Source organism: Atta cephalotes, assembly GCF_000143395.1.
Source record: "Atta cephalotes unplaced genomic scaffold scaffold00004, whole genome shotgun sequence".
Classification (NCBI taxonomy): domain Eukaryota; kingdom Metazoa; phylum Arthropoda; class Insecta; order Hymenoptera; family Formicidae; genus Atta; species Atta cephalotes.
Genome location: NW_012130068.1, coordinates 3,952,096 through 3,967,196, shown reverse-complemented (window position 1 = coordinate 3,967,196; position 15,101 = coordinate 3,952,096). Strand labels below are relative to the sequence as shown.

The following is a 15,101-nucleotide window of genomic DNA, read 5'->3' as shown; positions in this document are numbered from 1 at the left end:
AGCGAAAGATAAAGCACGATCAAACATGGAACACGAAGCTCAAATAATACGAACATCTCAGGAATATTTGTAAAATAACGAAATTTTAAAATATTTAAGTAATAAATATTTAAATAATAATAATAATAATAATAATAATAATAATAATGATACGGTGACATAAAGGCATCCTTGACAAATCTTGGACGTTTACAACGATATTTCCGTATGTCAAATCAAAGATCTCAATGCCTCATTTTCTGGCACGATGTCTGATCGCACTTTGCTTTCGCCTATTTAATCGTCACTACATAAAAATCTCGATTTCTTTCGCACCTTCTTCCTCACTCTACCTGTTTTCTCTTCTTTTCTACCGTGCCCCTTAGAATTATCACGAAATTATAATCCGCTTTGATGTGTGACTCGCCGCAGTGGCATTCGCGTGCAGCTTCAATGAGAATCTCTCACGTTTCTCAATTTTTAAGAGAAAAAATAAAGAAAGATATGGAGTAGACCGTCGTCTGTAATTGTTACAATGTCCTTTTTTTCTCTATGAGCTTTGCGCGTATTCCTCTTTTCTTTTTTTCCTCTTCTCTCTCTCTCTCTCTCTCCTCCCCTCTCCCTCTTCCCCTCCCTCCCTCTCTCTCTTTCGATTATCATATTATGAGATCAATCCATGTATACGATTATCGCGAACATGTTGCAATTTGTTATCTACATTGATTTCAATCATCAATGTTTGTTATTTTCTTTCATTTTCTTTTTATAATCATAAAATAAACAGTACAAAAAAACGATGAAAATTGATGAGAACAAAAAGATAGTTAAAGATACAACAGGATAAAATAAGAACTTAAGACTGGCATGTTAAAAAATAAACTAGATAATAGATAACTTTAAACAAATAATGCAAAATTGAGAGGTAAATGAAAAAGTTGTGAGACAGAAATTTAAAAAAAAGAGGAAAAAGGAAAAAATTAGAAAGAAGTTAGAAGAACAGAAGAACACGTAGATCTTTTCGGATTGTGTTAAATAAGTAAATTCTGAAGTAAAATCTAGTTTCTTTTTACGTAACTGAATATATTAAAAAAACATTGTTATTAGTTTTATATAAAATTCAAAAAGTTATAACATAACTCTCGATGTGCCGATGTGATCTTCGGCGATGATGTTTTTGAGAGCATCGCGACTATCCTAAAACGCATAGAGTAGATATTACAATGATTTAACGAACATTTATTTATTAATGGTTCCATGATGGACCAGAAAGGTGTATGCATCGAAATCTATATCTAATGTTCACTCAATACGAAATAAAAAATTACGTAAACTCATTATGAATGCCAAAAATCATGATACTTACGAACTAAACGCGCGAAGAATTTAGTTTTCCACATTTGGATATATAAGGCGATCAAATATCATAAAAGCTCTGCGAATAATAATACATTTCTAATCTTGTTATTAACACATTAGATAATAATTTAGATAATATGTTACTAAAATTCAGATGATCACAACTTCTTGCATATCTCTTTGGTTTCAACTGTATTGGGCTTTCGCGTAGTGAGTCTAATTCTATAAGAAATGATACAATTTAATAATTTTGATCTCTGACGATTTGATGTGAGAATATATGCATTCTTGAGAAATATAAAAAAAATTATAGAATTCACTAAATTTATCGATTGTGAACAAGTTCGTATAAAAGAGATAAATAAACAGAAATGAAAGAGAGAGATAGCTAAAGAGAAAGAATTCTAGAGTAGAGCTTAAAATGAAATACTTTAAAGAAACAGAGAAAGAGAGAGAGAGAAAGAGAGAGAGTGAAACTGAAAATACTGTCTATTAGCATGACCAACAGCGATTTTTGTCGCAAAATCGCATTCTTTCTCTGTTATTACTCGCAAACAACGGCAAGATACGTTACAAAGCGAAGAGAGAAAAAGTTCGATCGCCGAAAAGTTATTGGTTCTACCGATTCGACTATTTCGACGAGAGAACTGTAAGCGACGCAAAAATGTTTCTTTTTTTCTATTTTAAACTCTTGATGTGATATGTGGAGACGTCGCTTAAATAAAAAAAGGAAACGCGTCGCTCTGTTGGTCGATAGGTCTCGCTGTTTATTATCCATTTGGTTCCGTATCATTCGGACGATCCATACGTGTCTCTGCGTGCGTATATGCGTTTACGCTTATGTGCATGGAATCGTACTTTGGAATTCAACTTTGTTCCACCGGAATAACTTCACCACCGGAGTGAGAAATGTAATTCGGCGTCACTTAGACTAGATAAATCGACCAAGAATTGAAACAGGTGTAATCTCAATAAATCCAGATGTAGAGATAAGAATTATCTCCATGTTTACTCGCAGTTATTAAGTATAGCAATTTATATTATAAAAATTTCTAGAAAATTTTAAACAACGCGTTTATAAGATCACAATAGAATTCTAATATTTCGTAGAAAAAAAATTTACTCTGTATTTACGCATATTAAATAAAAATTTTGTGTGTGTGTTCTATATATATATGTACAATTTTATATAAATATAGAATAAATCCAAATATATATATTAAATATACTCTATATTATTGTAGTATATATATACAGTATATTTATATATATGAAGTTACATTATTAAACATATATGATAAATAAAATTTTTTTTGCAATCCTCAGAATAATCATAATTTATTGAAATTACACCAATTTCAATTTTCTCGTAGGATCTCTTACTCACTGTGTGTACCATTTATAGTCGATTGCTGATCGAGATCAAAGGATCGTTCACGGAGAACACGTTCACATTCCAAAGTACTGATTATCACGTCCTTGAAGCACGCACGTAAACAAATCGATTATCTGAGACGCACCCGCGCATACGTACACACATGTGCACAATTATATAATAAAGAGACACCCTAATTACAAATGCTACAGGTAGAATCATCAAACTTCCAATTACGTACTTCATACGCACTTGCCACTCTCTCCCTCTCGCTCTCCCTCCCTTTCTTTCGCCGAGTTAATCGTAAATATGCGTATATATGTATCTATATATATATACATATATATATATTCGCTTTTTTATGTGTATGTGTGTATACATATATATAGATATATGCGATCACAGAACACGTATATTTCGCGTGTAATAGTTTGTGCCATATTCTTTTCGTGTGTATCATGTGTTGTATGTGTATATATGTATAGGTGTGTATGTTGCGTGTCTGTATATACCTTAACAATCTATTATAAGAATTTGATTTGTTTAAACAGCCTCGCCTCGATCCTCTTCATACACAACACTTTGACATCGAACAAACAGCGTCCCCGCACGATTGCAATCAATAATCGCCGAGGAAGGGACAGGGCTTCTCCATCAGCCGTGCATCGCGATTCCTATCACTTTTTATCAAACTTTTCTCTTTCTCTCTCTCTCTCTCTCTCACACTCTTTTTCTTTTCTTTCCTTTCTATATAACGTTTCATTAGAACGCTACGCCGAAGGCATCGAAATTCGTTGATAAGCGCCCTCGCGTGCGCGCGCATAATATCGGGCGTTGAGAAATTGGTGTTCACATGAAATCGATCAGTTCTTTCAATGGCGCACGCAAAATTCGGATAAATCCTAAACCACGTTTTCCAAGCTGCTACTTCTTTCCTGCTTCTTCAAGTGTAAGCCATCAGACAAGAATCTAGATACAATAATCTTCTTTTGAGACACCAAACGAATTTTCTTCTTGTGTAAAGCTCGACGCGAACGTAGCTTTCCAGCATTGCTAATCTCAAGGTGGAAAAGCAGCCTAGGTTTAGATGGTGCATGGGTTAAAGCGAATTTGCTCTTTGCGTTCGACTAAACAACAGCGGCGCATCATCCCTCGGTAAATAAACACAGCCGATAGGCATTTCTTCTCTCCGCGGTCGCGTGCTCGTAACATAATTTACACGCCCATATACGCGGCTACGAATCGTCCTACAATCTAAGGTTTGCTCGACACACGCGTATGATGAATGGTAAGTAGGTATAATTTTATGTTAGCTCATTCATGGGTATTTTTTTACGGGATCGTCAAAATGAAACGAAGATAAAACGCATTACATACATATATATAGATATATACAGAGCGCGAAAGACAATTTCTCGGTCCAATGTTCGCGAGGACGCGCGTTGCGTCGCATGCGACAATTCGACGTTCCGATAACTCGAGATGTACGTCACAAGCATGAGAACTCAGAAAAGTCGAATCAAATCGGATCCGAGGCAAAGGATAAAATCACGACGGAATTAGAGTTAATAGATTTTCTTAATTTAGCCTTACGATTTTAATTTTCCATTTCTCAATAAGCCATCCGACACAAAAGAAGAAACGAAATATCTGCGCGGAAGTTTTTCTTTTGCTTGATATATGAATGCGTGTTACGGTGATACGTTTTCTTCAATAAATCGCGTATAAGATCGCAATTGCAAACATAATAAGAATGTGTATGTGTATATGTATGTGTGGTGTTACGTGTCAAGTTAAAAGCGCGACTTGAAAGCTTCTAAGGCGAGAGCAAACTTTTTTTTAACAGATCTGAAACGTAAACGAAACACACAAATAACAGTCTGCTATAATGTCGAACGTAGAAAAATACGAGTGTCTATGTACAAAACAAATTATAAATCTTTCCTCTCCTTGTCATGTCTTCTTGTCTGTTCGCACAATTTCTTCTTCTGTTTTTATGATCTCTTCACAATCTTCTCTCAAACAAATGCGGAGAAACACTCCATTTGCCATCAATTCTACTTTATTACGCGAATAGACGAAATGTGCAATCAACAATGTTCGTGAGCCGCATGAAAAACAAAGACGTGTTGGTCTCGTCGTCGAGGCGCCATCGGAAAAATCGCGCCGAGAGCGCAGCTGAATGGCCAAATATTATGATCTTCTGTTTTCCCCACAATTAGCATTTTTCTTTCTTTTTTTTTTTGCTCTTCCACTATCGCCTTTTTCAGCACTCGCTGAATCGCGATTGCTCGCTATCGCCGCAATTCACGAGTCGACGTTGAAGCGGCCTTATGATAGCGCGTGCATATGTGTGTGCATATGTTCTGTATAAGACTCGATGATATCGCGCTTGTCTGCTCCTTCTATGCCGCGCGCATGAAGTCTGCGAATTTACGGCATGGAGCGTGGCGCGAGAAAACAAATCGACAAACTGCAGACTGACAGACAGCGGACAAACGAGGGAGCGACGCGGAACTTCGCTTTAGGTCATATACCGCATCACGGCACGAAGGGCATACAGCAATTCTGCTTGCATGCGAGCCTCTAGAATCATCAGGTTCACGTGGACCTGAAAAACAAAAGGAAAAAGCGATATTTAACAATATTCAATAATCTCATTTCCTCATCTTCTGTTTATATGAGAATAAATTTTTATATTTCTTGTTTCATCGTGATAAAAGCTTTATCATAAATAAGTTAAATAACTAATTTCAAATGCATACCGCATTTCATGCGAACTAATCTTAACTTTCTATCACGAAATTGACAGCAGTTATTCGCAACCGAATAATCGGAATAATATTTCAAGTATTTTATATTTAACATGGTCAGCTTTTACAAACTTATCTACATAAATTATTGCTTATTTAAATTTCTATTTATTTGAAATAAAAAATGGAACCTTATTATATACTACCCATATAATCGTATATTTTAATTTTAAAAAATCAAAGAAGCTAAGCGGTTTAATTGAAGTAGTTTATTTTTAAAAGAATTATATTATTTATTTTTAAAGAATTATAAAGAATATACGTTCTCATTTGTTTTTCAATTAAATTACTTTAGTTAAGATCGCACATTTGAAAGATAATTCTACTTACCTTTTCACTGTGTTTGAATTCCCTCATGACGCGATCATAATCCCTCTTTGTAACGCGCTCTGGATAACAAACGGCGCTCTTGATGAAGGTTTTGAGGCTACGCTCGAGCAATTGATTCACCTCATTGTAATCGTAATCGTCATGCCTGATGCCGAACATACACTGTATGTAATTCCAGATCGCCCGTCTAAAGCGCGACGTATCGACCTTGTTGTGCGTGCCCATGGTATAATATGTCAAATTATATGCGGTCTTGAATTTGTCGTCGAGAAGATTACCGACGTCATTATACAGACGATTCACCAAGGAGTAACCGTGATCATCCCAGGAATAGTCCTGGACGCGGAAGGTCGGTATGTCGTTCAACTGACCGCGCTAGAAAGAAAAACATCGAATCAATAAAAAAAGAAAGCACCAAGAGATGAGAAAAGTTGTATTAAAACGTCTCGTGAAAGATAGAGTCATGTTAGGGAATACTATCCTATGAGTAGCAACCGGCGAAGCGACTTTTTTTATTATCATTAACGCCTGGTGTAAGCGTTGTGCCCCGCCTTCTATAGCCTATCTTAAGTCAGCCAATACATAACGTTGTCGCGCGGTAAATATTCATAGTAGTTACGCGAGCGGAGCCGTAAGCCGTACGCGCGGAGTACAGGCAGTCAGCTTAAATATTCATGGATGAGCTGTACGCTACCTTGGAATATCGTCTTTCGGTTCTAATCCATTACACACTACTTAACTTAGGCATACAAAAACAACGGACACGCGCGAGGAATCATCGCCACATTGTTGAATAACATTGAATAACATCGCGCTGACATTATCAACATAAATGAATTCAATTAAGATACGAAGTATCTATGGATTAACTGTTTTACCGTTTCTAATAATATGATAAAACTGGCGCCGTAGAGGCTCACCTTGGCGAAATCCTGGTAGATGAAAGTAGGATCCTCGATGAATAGACCGATATCGGAGTCGAGAACCGAGCTGCTTCTTTGCGGCGCTGCTGCCAGCTCGGCCGATTGCGTCTCGACAGTCTCGAATCTCTTGGAAAGCTCCTCCTGCGTGATCTGATAGGACTCGGATTTTTCCGAGAGACGCTTCATACGTTCCATCAGAGTCTCCACTCCGACTTCCTGCTCGCCAACTATGCTCGGTGACGACGGCGGCGACGGTAAATTTTCTATAAATCATGACAATTTCAATTTATAGAGTTATATAAATTTTTTGTCAATATAATAGATATTCGAAAAAATGAACTTACACATAAAAAGAACAGTTTTGTTAAAATATCTAAAAATTTAGCTGCATACAGATCTGAAAATAATTATGTAAGACTCAAACTAGTTTTTAGAATATCAAACTCTTTTACAGAATTGCACAATCATTCAGGCATCATCGAGCTATCTAACTAGTTAAGTCTCAAAAAGAAGAATTGACCACTTCACAGAGAAATATTATTGATTAGACAAACACACATGATCATTGTACACTGAATGCATCTATCTCATATTTTGTCGAAGTATGTACTGAAAATGGTATATACTAAAAAATTAGCCGAAAGTTTGCGAGCGATTATTAAAATTTTGTAACTATTTGTTCTAATTAAAAGTCAGATACTTGATTAAAGATTAACATTGATATTTATCGCACTTTCTACAGCGCTAATTCCCAAAATTGTAAGTTTGTTACTAGATTAATTTTACAGAATTGTTCATCTCAAGTTTCTTACGTTATTATTATTTTCATCAGCCAACAAAATTATTTTCAGATCTAGAAAATTTTGGACACAGCAAAATCATTCTTTCCATGTAAAAATGAATAATTTTACACAATTCATAATCATCGTTAGACAAATGATATTCCATTTTGTCAACAAAAAGTTATAAAATATTAAATATTACATACCAGTCTTGCCGTCTCCATTAGGGATCTTTTTAGGGCTCATGAGTTTATCTTTGGCAGGCGGTATCTTACTACTATTGTCCTGGATGTTCTCCTTATAGTGATGACCAGTTACGTTATCCAATTCTTCGTTAATTCCACAAGAAAATACGAAAGAGGATAACGAGTGGAAGTGGGCTAATAGAACTATCGCGTGGACAACCTCCGCTAAGGACCAATTATCGTCGCCCTTAGTCAATTTCTGAAAATACAAACATTTGTATTGCATCACTAATCTCGAACCTCATGTGAATTCTATGCATGAATTCGAAATCCCACGCACTTACCTCTATGTGCGATTTATTGAGGAGCCACGGTCTATGAGCTAGGATCTTGTTGATCTCATAGAGATCTTGCAGCTTCCCCGGAATCGATCTAAGGCCTTGAAGCCACGAGGGGTCACCGCCCTGAAGAAGGAACTCTCCCTTCTGCAGGTTTATAAGGTAGCTACATTGGTGCCTACCCGCAGCCTGAAATTACATTAAGATAGATCTCCAAACCTGTTCTCGTCAATTTATCTCTCTCTCGCATCATCCGCGACGCTTAATGCCACCCTCAGACAACGTTTCTAACGTAATCGTCTCCCCTACATTGAGAGATTATTATCTACTAAATCGTACATCATTAAAAGGGATCGTACAAATTTTTTGATGGTTATCTGAAAGGAGCTGTAATTCTGACAAAGGAAGATCTGAAGTAAAAACGCGTTTTTAAAATATTGCAAATTCTTCTTTTGTCCATATTAAGAATGAAAAGCCTCAGACATCCTTTAGTCTATTCAAAAATTAACAATTATAAAAATATAAAAATTTTAAAGTCATTAGAATCATTTGGCAGGATAGAATTTACAAAAAAGAGAAAAATAAGTGTTATACAATATTCCAAGACCAATCGACTTTTTTCCAAATACATATGATATAAATACAGTTCAGATTAATGTATTTTCATCATCATTTCGACAATGCAGCGTTGACAAGTACTTTGACGAAAAGGGTTTGCGTTAATTCTAACTGTATATAACTGTACTTACGCATTAGAAAAAGAATTAATTGGTCCTTGGGAAATATTTATATAGATCATATTTAACTTGATCTTTTCTGAAATCTACTTTTCCTGAAATCTATTATTCCTAATTAATTGATCTGATGGCTCAAAAATTCTCACACTTATTGTTAATGTATAAAAAAAATTTCTTTCTATATTCTTTAGAGTGGAATCTCAATCTAAAGAGTAAACTTTCACTCTTAAAGAAAATTTTATCACTCTTTTTCAAGAATGACAGAATTTTCATTCTCTAAAATCAGATTCCGTTCCAAAGAATTTAGAGAGTAAGAGATCTGAAGCTAAGATTCTTAATGTGAACACGAAGGACTATCATTAGCAAACTGTATTTTAAAAGCGCGTTTCTACTTTTGGTCCTCCCATTATGAGCAACTCGCTAGTTGATTGAAAACGCAATTTAAATACGTATTAAAGAGACGAGATCCATATGCGCGATAAAAATATTTCATATGATTCAAACGAGCGTTTCAGATGTATTAAATGCGCCACGTCGTGTAATGATGTAATATAATTATAGCGTAATCAATGCGTACCCCGCGCTATAATAAATCAACTAATTTATGGCTGTTAAGCTTCGACGGTGCAGGCCTTGTAATCTCGATTATCACGCTTACCTCAGGCCCACATCACAATAAACAGATATACAGGTCTGCAGAATTAGTTCGCAGATGTCCATCGATAAGATACTACCCGTAGGGAAGTAAGGGTCGAATAAAAACGATGAGCGCGCGGAGTCGACGGAAAGCAATTTTGCCCCGCGAGAAATTTCTATTCGCGTATTGAGTGTCGGATAGCGTTGCCATGCATTATTGCATGGTATTTGCGCACATGTATACGATACATGCGATATCGCGCATCGCATACGATAAACGGTGGGTTTCCTGTCCCACGAAATTTTCGAGAACGAGAGCCGGAGTTGTTGGCTCGATCTCGTGGGGAGGCCGTAGCGGCTTGCCGTATGCATTTTTCAATAACAAATTTCGACTGGCGATAGGCGAATTGACAACGACGTGATGATGCATCGGAGCGTAAAATTGCACGAGGTCGCGGCCGCCAATATCGCGTGTTATCACGCTCACAATCATTTCCAGCACGTGACGAACAGCAACATCCATTTCAAGGATATATGCACTATGCTCAATCCTGCATCCCCAACTATGAATAATCCCGTGACCTTTCATAGATTTTCACGTTATCGGTTTTATAAATTAATAGCAAAGAGATTTTAACCAGAGAATTTGTTCGCAAGCATAGTTAAAGCAATAATGAAACCATCAATATCAATGTTAAAATAAAATACGTTAAAAGTATCATTAAAGATACACAGAAGAGTCACGAGCTCATTGAGCATTTACTATTTTAAGTATGCTAATAGTCTTGTTACAATATATTGTAATAGACGTTAATGATGCGGTTAGCCGCATCGTTAAGTTAAATTTTCCACTATTCTGTTAAAAAAGGAACTATTTTTGAAAATTTAATATGGGTTTTACGTAGTAAAAAAATGCTATTAATTGAGGTGCTATTATTTAAATTATCTGACGTGAACTCGACGACGATCTATTTATTCCCGCGTGACTAACTTTGCAAAGCCCCGCGGGCATGAAACGCGTCAGTTTAGCACCCCTGACTCGTCATTTCGCCAACCGGGGAATCTCGCGTGGGCGTCGGATGCAGCACGATCCTGACAGAGTCGATCGATCATCGTGACAGGACATGGTAATACTATGGCTAAAGGGGCGGAAGAGCGAGCGCGAGTGAAAAAAAGCAGGATTGAAGGAGAGAAACGATGGTAAAAAAGAAGAGAGTGAGAGAACGGGTTTGCGATGAGGTACGCAAACAAGACATGTTTACTGTGAGAACAGTAAATCGATCGATTCGAGAATCACGATAAGAGCAGAGTTCGCCAAATATATTTTTGCCTCCCTCCAGAATTCATTCGGGAAGGTCTCCCCAGGAAGTATCTTAGCGTGCTTTCCTTATAAATAATCGATCATTAAGAGTAACGCCAATTTCATCAATTACGGAAATTTGCTTATCAACGATCCACGAGTCATTAATTATCGTGCTTTGCGCGAAAAAATTTACCGGCGGATGATACCGATCTCCATTTTTCATTCGATTATCACGCGGGGATTGAGAAGATGATAAAACACTGAAAGTAAAGGCATTATCGCGGCGACGAGAATAACAATATGTGCGAATGATTGGCAGAAAACGCTTTTATAACATCTCAGACAGTCCGATATTGCCATATCGATGTTTCAGTATTATTTGTACAATTAATTATAAATAGAATCGAGATACTTTTGCGAAAAGCATTTTATTTCTTTTCCGAGAAATAATATACTGTTATCATAAGGTTTACGTTTCATCGTAAAACTTATATTGATGCAATTCGCTCCTGATAATAACTGTAATAAGTTAACGTTTTTCTGTGCTATGCATACCGTCTTTAAAATAAATAGACGGCTATTAAACTCATTAAAATGACTGATATAATCAATCTAAAATTATTGACATAATATGGTAATCAATGTTTTCGTACATATTTGATAATAGCAACAATTTTATATCTGCATTAATTTAGAAGATATATAAACGCAAAACCGAGACGATGTGATTCACGATAACAATGATTTTTATCTTCAAAAAAGAACTCTTCAGTGTATTTTCTTTAATAATTTAATCTGCATGCGAATTGTCCGATAGCTAAATGATTAATAAAATATATCTATATAATAACACTAAAAAACAAATCAATACAGAATCAACTGCCTTTCATTATTATTTCTATTTTTAAATGAAAAATATTGATATGAATTTTTTAAATCACTATCCCCTATATAATGTTATTAATTTCCAGTGCAATTTTTTATAAATAATCCGAAAAGATCGCAAATCACATTTCGAAGAAATGAGCACAATGTTTATTAGAAAAGCTATTTTTCAGATACCTTATCATTTTATCACATCCGCGTCTAACAATTTACTTCGTTCTTGTCCGCACATCACTTTTATCGAGATAAAATATTTCTCGATCGATACATTACGATGATAGTTTGTCTATCACACCAGTCTACTTCTCGAGATATCAAATTAAGATTACTAAGTTCAAGTCCCAAGATTACGTGAGTGAAAAGCACGAAAGGTGCGACAATTAAATCTAAATCGATTAATAAATTTAGATCAGTCGAATATCACATTATTATTAAATAAATATTTTTTATAACGTAAACTTTTTCGATTCGAGTTTTGAGGAAGTAATAAAGAAAGTCTCTGTCTAATATTTGAATTGTTCAAATTATTAGTTGAGTATAGAATCAAGCGAGCAATGGCTCACAATGACATCCGATCGCGACTGTGTATCATTCAAAAGCGGAAGCTGTAATCTCAATATTGTATCTTGTAAAGATAGCAATTTTATAGTCTACAATATGGAATTTTGTAATAAATAAAGTTGGCTGCGGTCGCAAATGCTCGTCAAACAGCCGTTAACTCAACAATTTAGAGCAAACCAGTTTGCGGAATCTGCATACCTGCTCTCGCGCTTACATCGCATATCTAATAACACTGTAGTTTCTCTGATTTTATACTTTGTATATGCATTTACGGAAATATATATTCAATCGTCAACTGTACATTAGCAAATGCGAGATAAACAGAGAAGAATCTTAATTTGAGATACGAGTTTCTTTGACAAGCCGTCTTAATTTTGCAAGAAATAAAAATGCGAGTTAAAAAAATGGCAAGATATATTTAATAAACTCGCTTTGAATTCAATTGAAAACTGAGTGTGAAAAACAAACAGGTTTCTCGAATATCACGGAAAAAATACTCCAATACTTGCTGAAAATATTTCTAAGTTGTAAAATATTCGATATTTCGGAGACCGATAAACATTTGAAGATGGCATAAAATATTTCAGAGAGCGATAAAAAAATCTTGTATGATCTTAAAGATGCATGTTATTTTCATAATTCAACATATTGTGAATTTGTTTTTATAGATGCAAAGTAAAACCGGCAAATCAATTTTATTTTTTCACTTGCGCGCGTTATCTAGACAAGCCTGTTTCTCGCACGAATTTGTATTCTGAGCAGTGAATGATAAATGACTTATTTATTTAAAAATATGAGCTTGTCAAATTCTTATACGCGAACCTTCGATTCGACATTCTCCTGCGTTATTTATAGTCCATAAAATACTTCTATGCAATGTAAACAAGCTTTTCAATATAAAAATTGAATCATTCATAGAAAAATAAGAAACCTATATATAATTCAAAAACAGAACATTTATCTTACTGAATGTTTTTTTTTATGTCTCAATTATGACATAACGTGGTTACAATTAAAAATATGTTTTCAAGATGATTCTTACGCGTGTATTTCTGCATGTTCAAAAGATAAGGTTATATAATTTCATACAACAAATGGCATATTTTCATACTGCACAAATAGCTAAAAGTAATGCAAACGAATGCGTAGATCACCGAGTAAAGATCATAAAGGAACAGTCAATGTTATTTTTCACATCTTCCAATTGCTTTTCACGAGAACATGTGTGGTATTACGAAACACACACGCGCTGCATTTACTCAGTTTGCGATAATCTTTGACCCGGTGACCCGCTGTCGTTCGTCGAGGGTGATCAGGGAACTTAAGAGAAAAAATAAAGACGCATCATCAACGCGAAGAAGAGCTTAGCTCATGAGTAACAATTCTCTTACAATTGAATATAAATTATATTCAATAAAATTAAGCATTTAATAAAAAAAAAATAATAATAAAGAGTTTTTAAAAAAAGAAACTTATTTCATCTAAAATCTTGCAGATTAATGAATTAAAGTTTGAACAAGATAAAATCCTAAAGTTAACGTCAGTATACATCTTTCAATCGCTCCAGTTACCTTCCAGTTATCGGTTTAATTAAACGTATATAAAAAAGCGCAATAAAAGTCGCAGGAATATATCTAACTGTAAGTTTTAAGTGAAACATGTGAGTCCCGGTGAGCCTGAGATATTTTTTCTAATTTTTAAATAGCAATGATTTAGAATAATAATTTAGAATAATAATGTTTCACAATCTTTGCCGCAGTTTTATTTTATTCACAAGGCTAATTATTGTATTTATATGAAGTTCAAGTGTTGTAATTCTTTTGTATAGTGGAAAATTTTTAAATATCTTCTAAAACCAATAATATAAAACTTTAGTGCGTCTTAAAGACCCATATGACTCCTTTCTTGTGAAAAATCAATTAATGAAGTATAAAAAAATTAATCTCAAGATTTACTACATATATTACAAAATTTTTATAGAAAACAAGAAAGAAAACAAATTTACCATAATGGCAATGAGATGTCTGTAGTCATAAGGAAGTGGACCGTCACCCCGAAGAACGAATTGCTGGGTTCGAAGAAAATGTTCCAAATATGATGGGTGCGAGGACATTACCCTCGAAACATGATCGAGCCTGTTGTTCTGTAGGAATGCATCCATCAACAGGACATGCGTCTGTAACAATCAAAACATATTGCTGTAAACAAAAGCGTCACGCAAACACAGTAGATTAAAGGTGCACAATAGATTAGATACGATAGTAATCAAGCGAAAGATTTCAAAATATTTAACATCAAAATTTTTTTTAAATTACAAGAAAATGAAGTTAATTAAAAATAATGACGGTTTACGCACACTTCAGATATGGTAATCTGTAAGACTTGCTTGCTGCTTGATTTCTTTGACGTTATCAACATTGAATTGTTATCAATTATTGCTATGATTGGAGATTGCTGAGGATGGCTTGAATATAGCCGAACCGTTCAGTTTTGTATATTATGTAATAGATACAATCGAAATATATATATGTATATGATAATCGCATCTATTACTGTGTATTAAGGCTCTTGCCCTTTTAATTGCCCTTTTTTTACTCTATTTTTTATTTGTTTTAATTAAAAATACTTTTTAAAATGAATTTCATTTCACAAAATCTCTGATCATTGTTTGTTTGCTCTTTCTCCTCGAAACGCTAGAAATCTATTTGGGTTTCAAACTTTACTTATCGTGGGGGAGTTTTTAAGGTAAAAAAGTAGGCTTTTTATATATGTATATATATATATATATATATATATATATATATATATATATATATAGTAGTTAGTTAGTAATACTAATATAATAAGTAGTAGAGGTAAGTAGTACTACGTAAATAAATAAAATTAAACTAAACTAAA

The 15,101-nt window shown here is 34.6% G+C and overlaps 1 protein-coding gene across 2 annotated transcripts; it reads right to left on the bottom strand.

The window, feature by feature from the left end:
• Positions 1 to 5,234: 5,234 nt before the first annotated feature.
• Positions 5,235 to 14,367, bottom strand: LOC105625940 (sestrin homolog). 2 transcript variants are annotated; one of them, XM_012207251.1, is made up of 6 exons: positions 14,209 to 14,367; positions 8,088 to 8,270; positions 7,834 to 8,002; positions 6,774 to 7,039; positions 5,854 to 6,228; positions 5,235 to 5,321 (listed from the first exon to the last, which is right to left on the bottom strand). In XM_012207251.1, the coding sequence occupies exons 1-6, from the start codon at positions 14,362 to 14,364 to the stop codon at positions 5,235 to 5,237; spliced, it is 1,236 nt and encodes a 411-aa protein (XP_012062641.1). In that variant the 5' UTR covers positions 14,365 to 14,367. The 2 variants fall into 2 exon arrangements, with proteins under 2 accessions (XP_012062641.1, XP_012062640.1); XM_012207250.1 differs by having other exon boundaries at positions 7,765 to 8,002; positions 14,209 to 14,364.
• Positions 14,368 to 15,101: the final 734 nt, after the last annotated feature.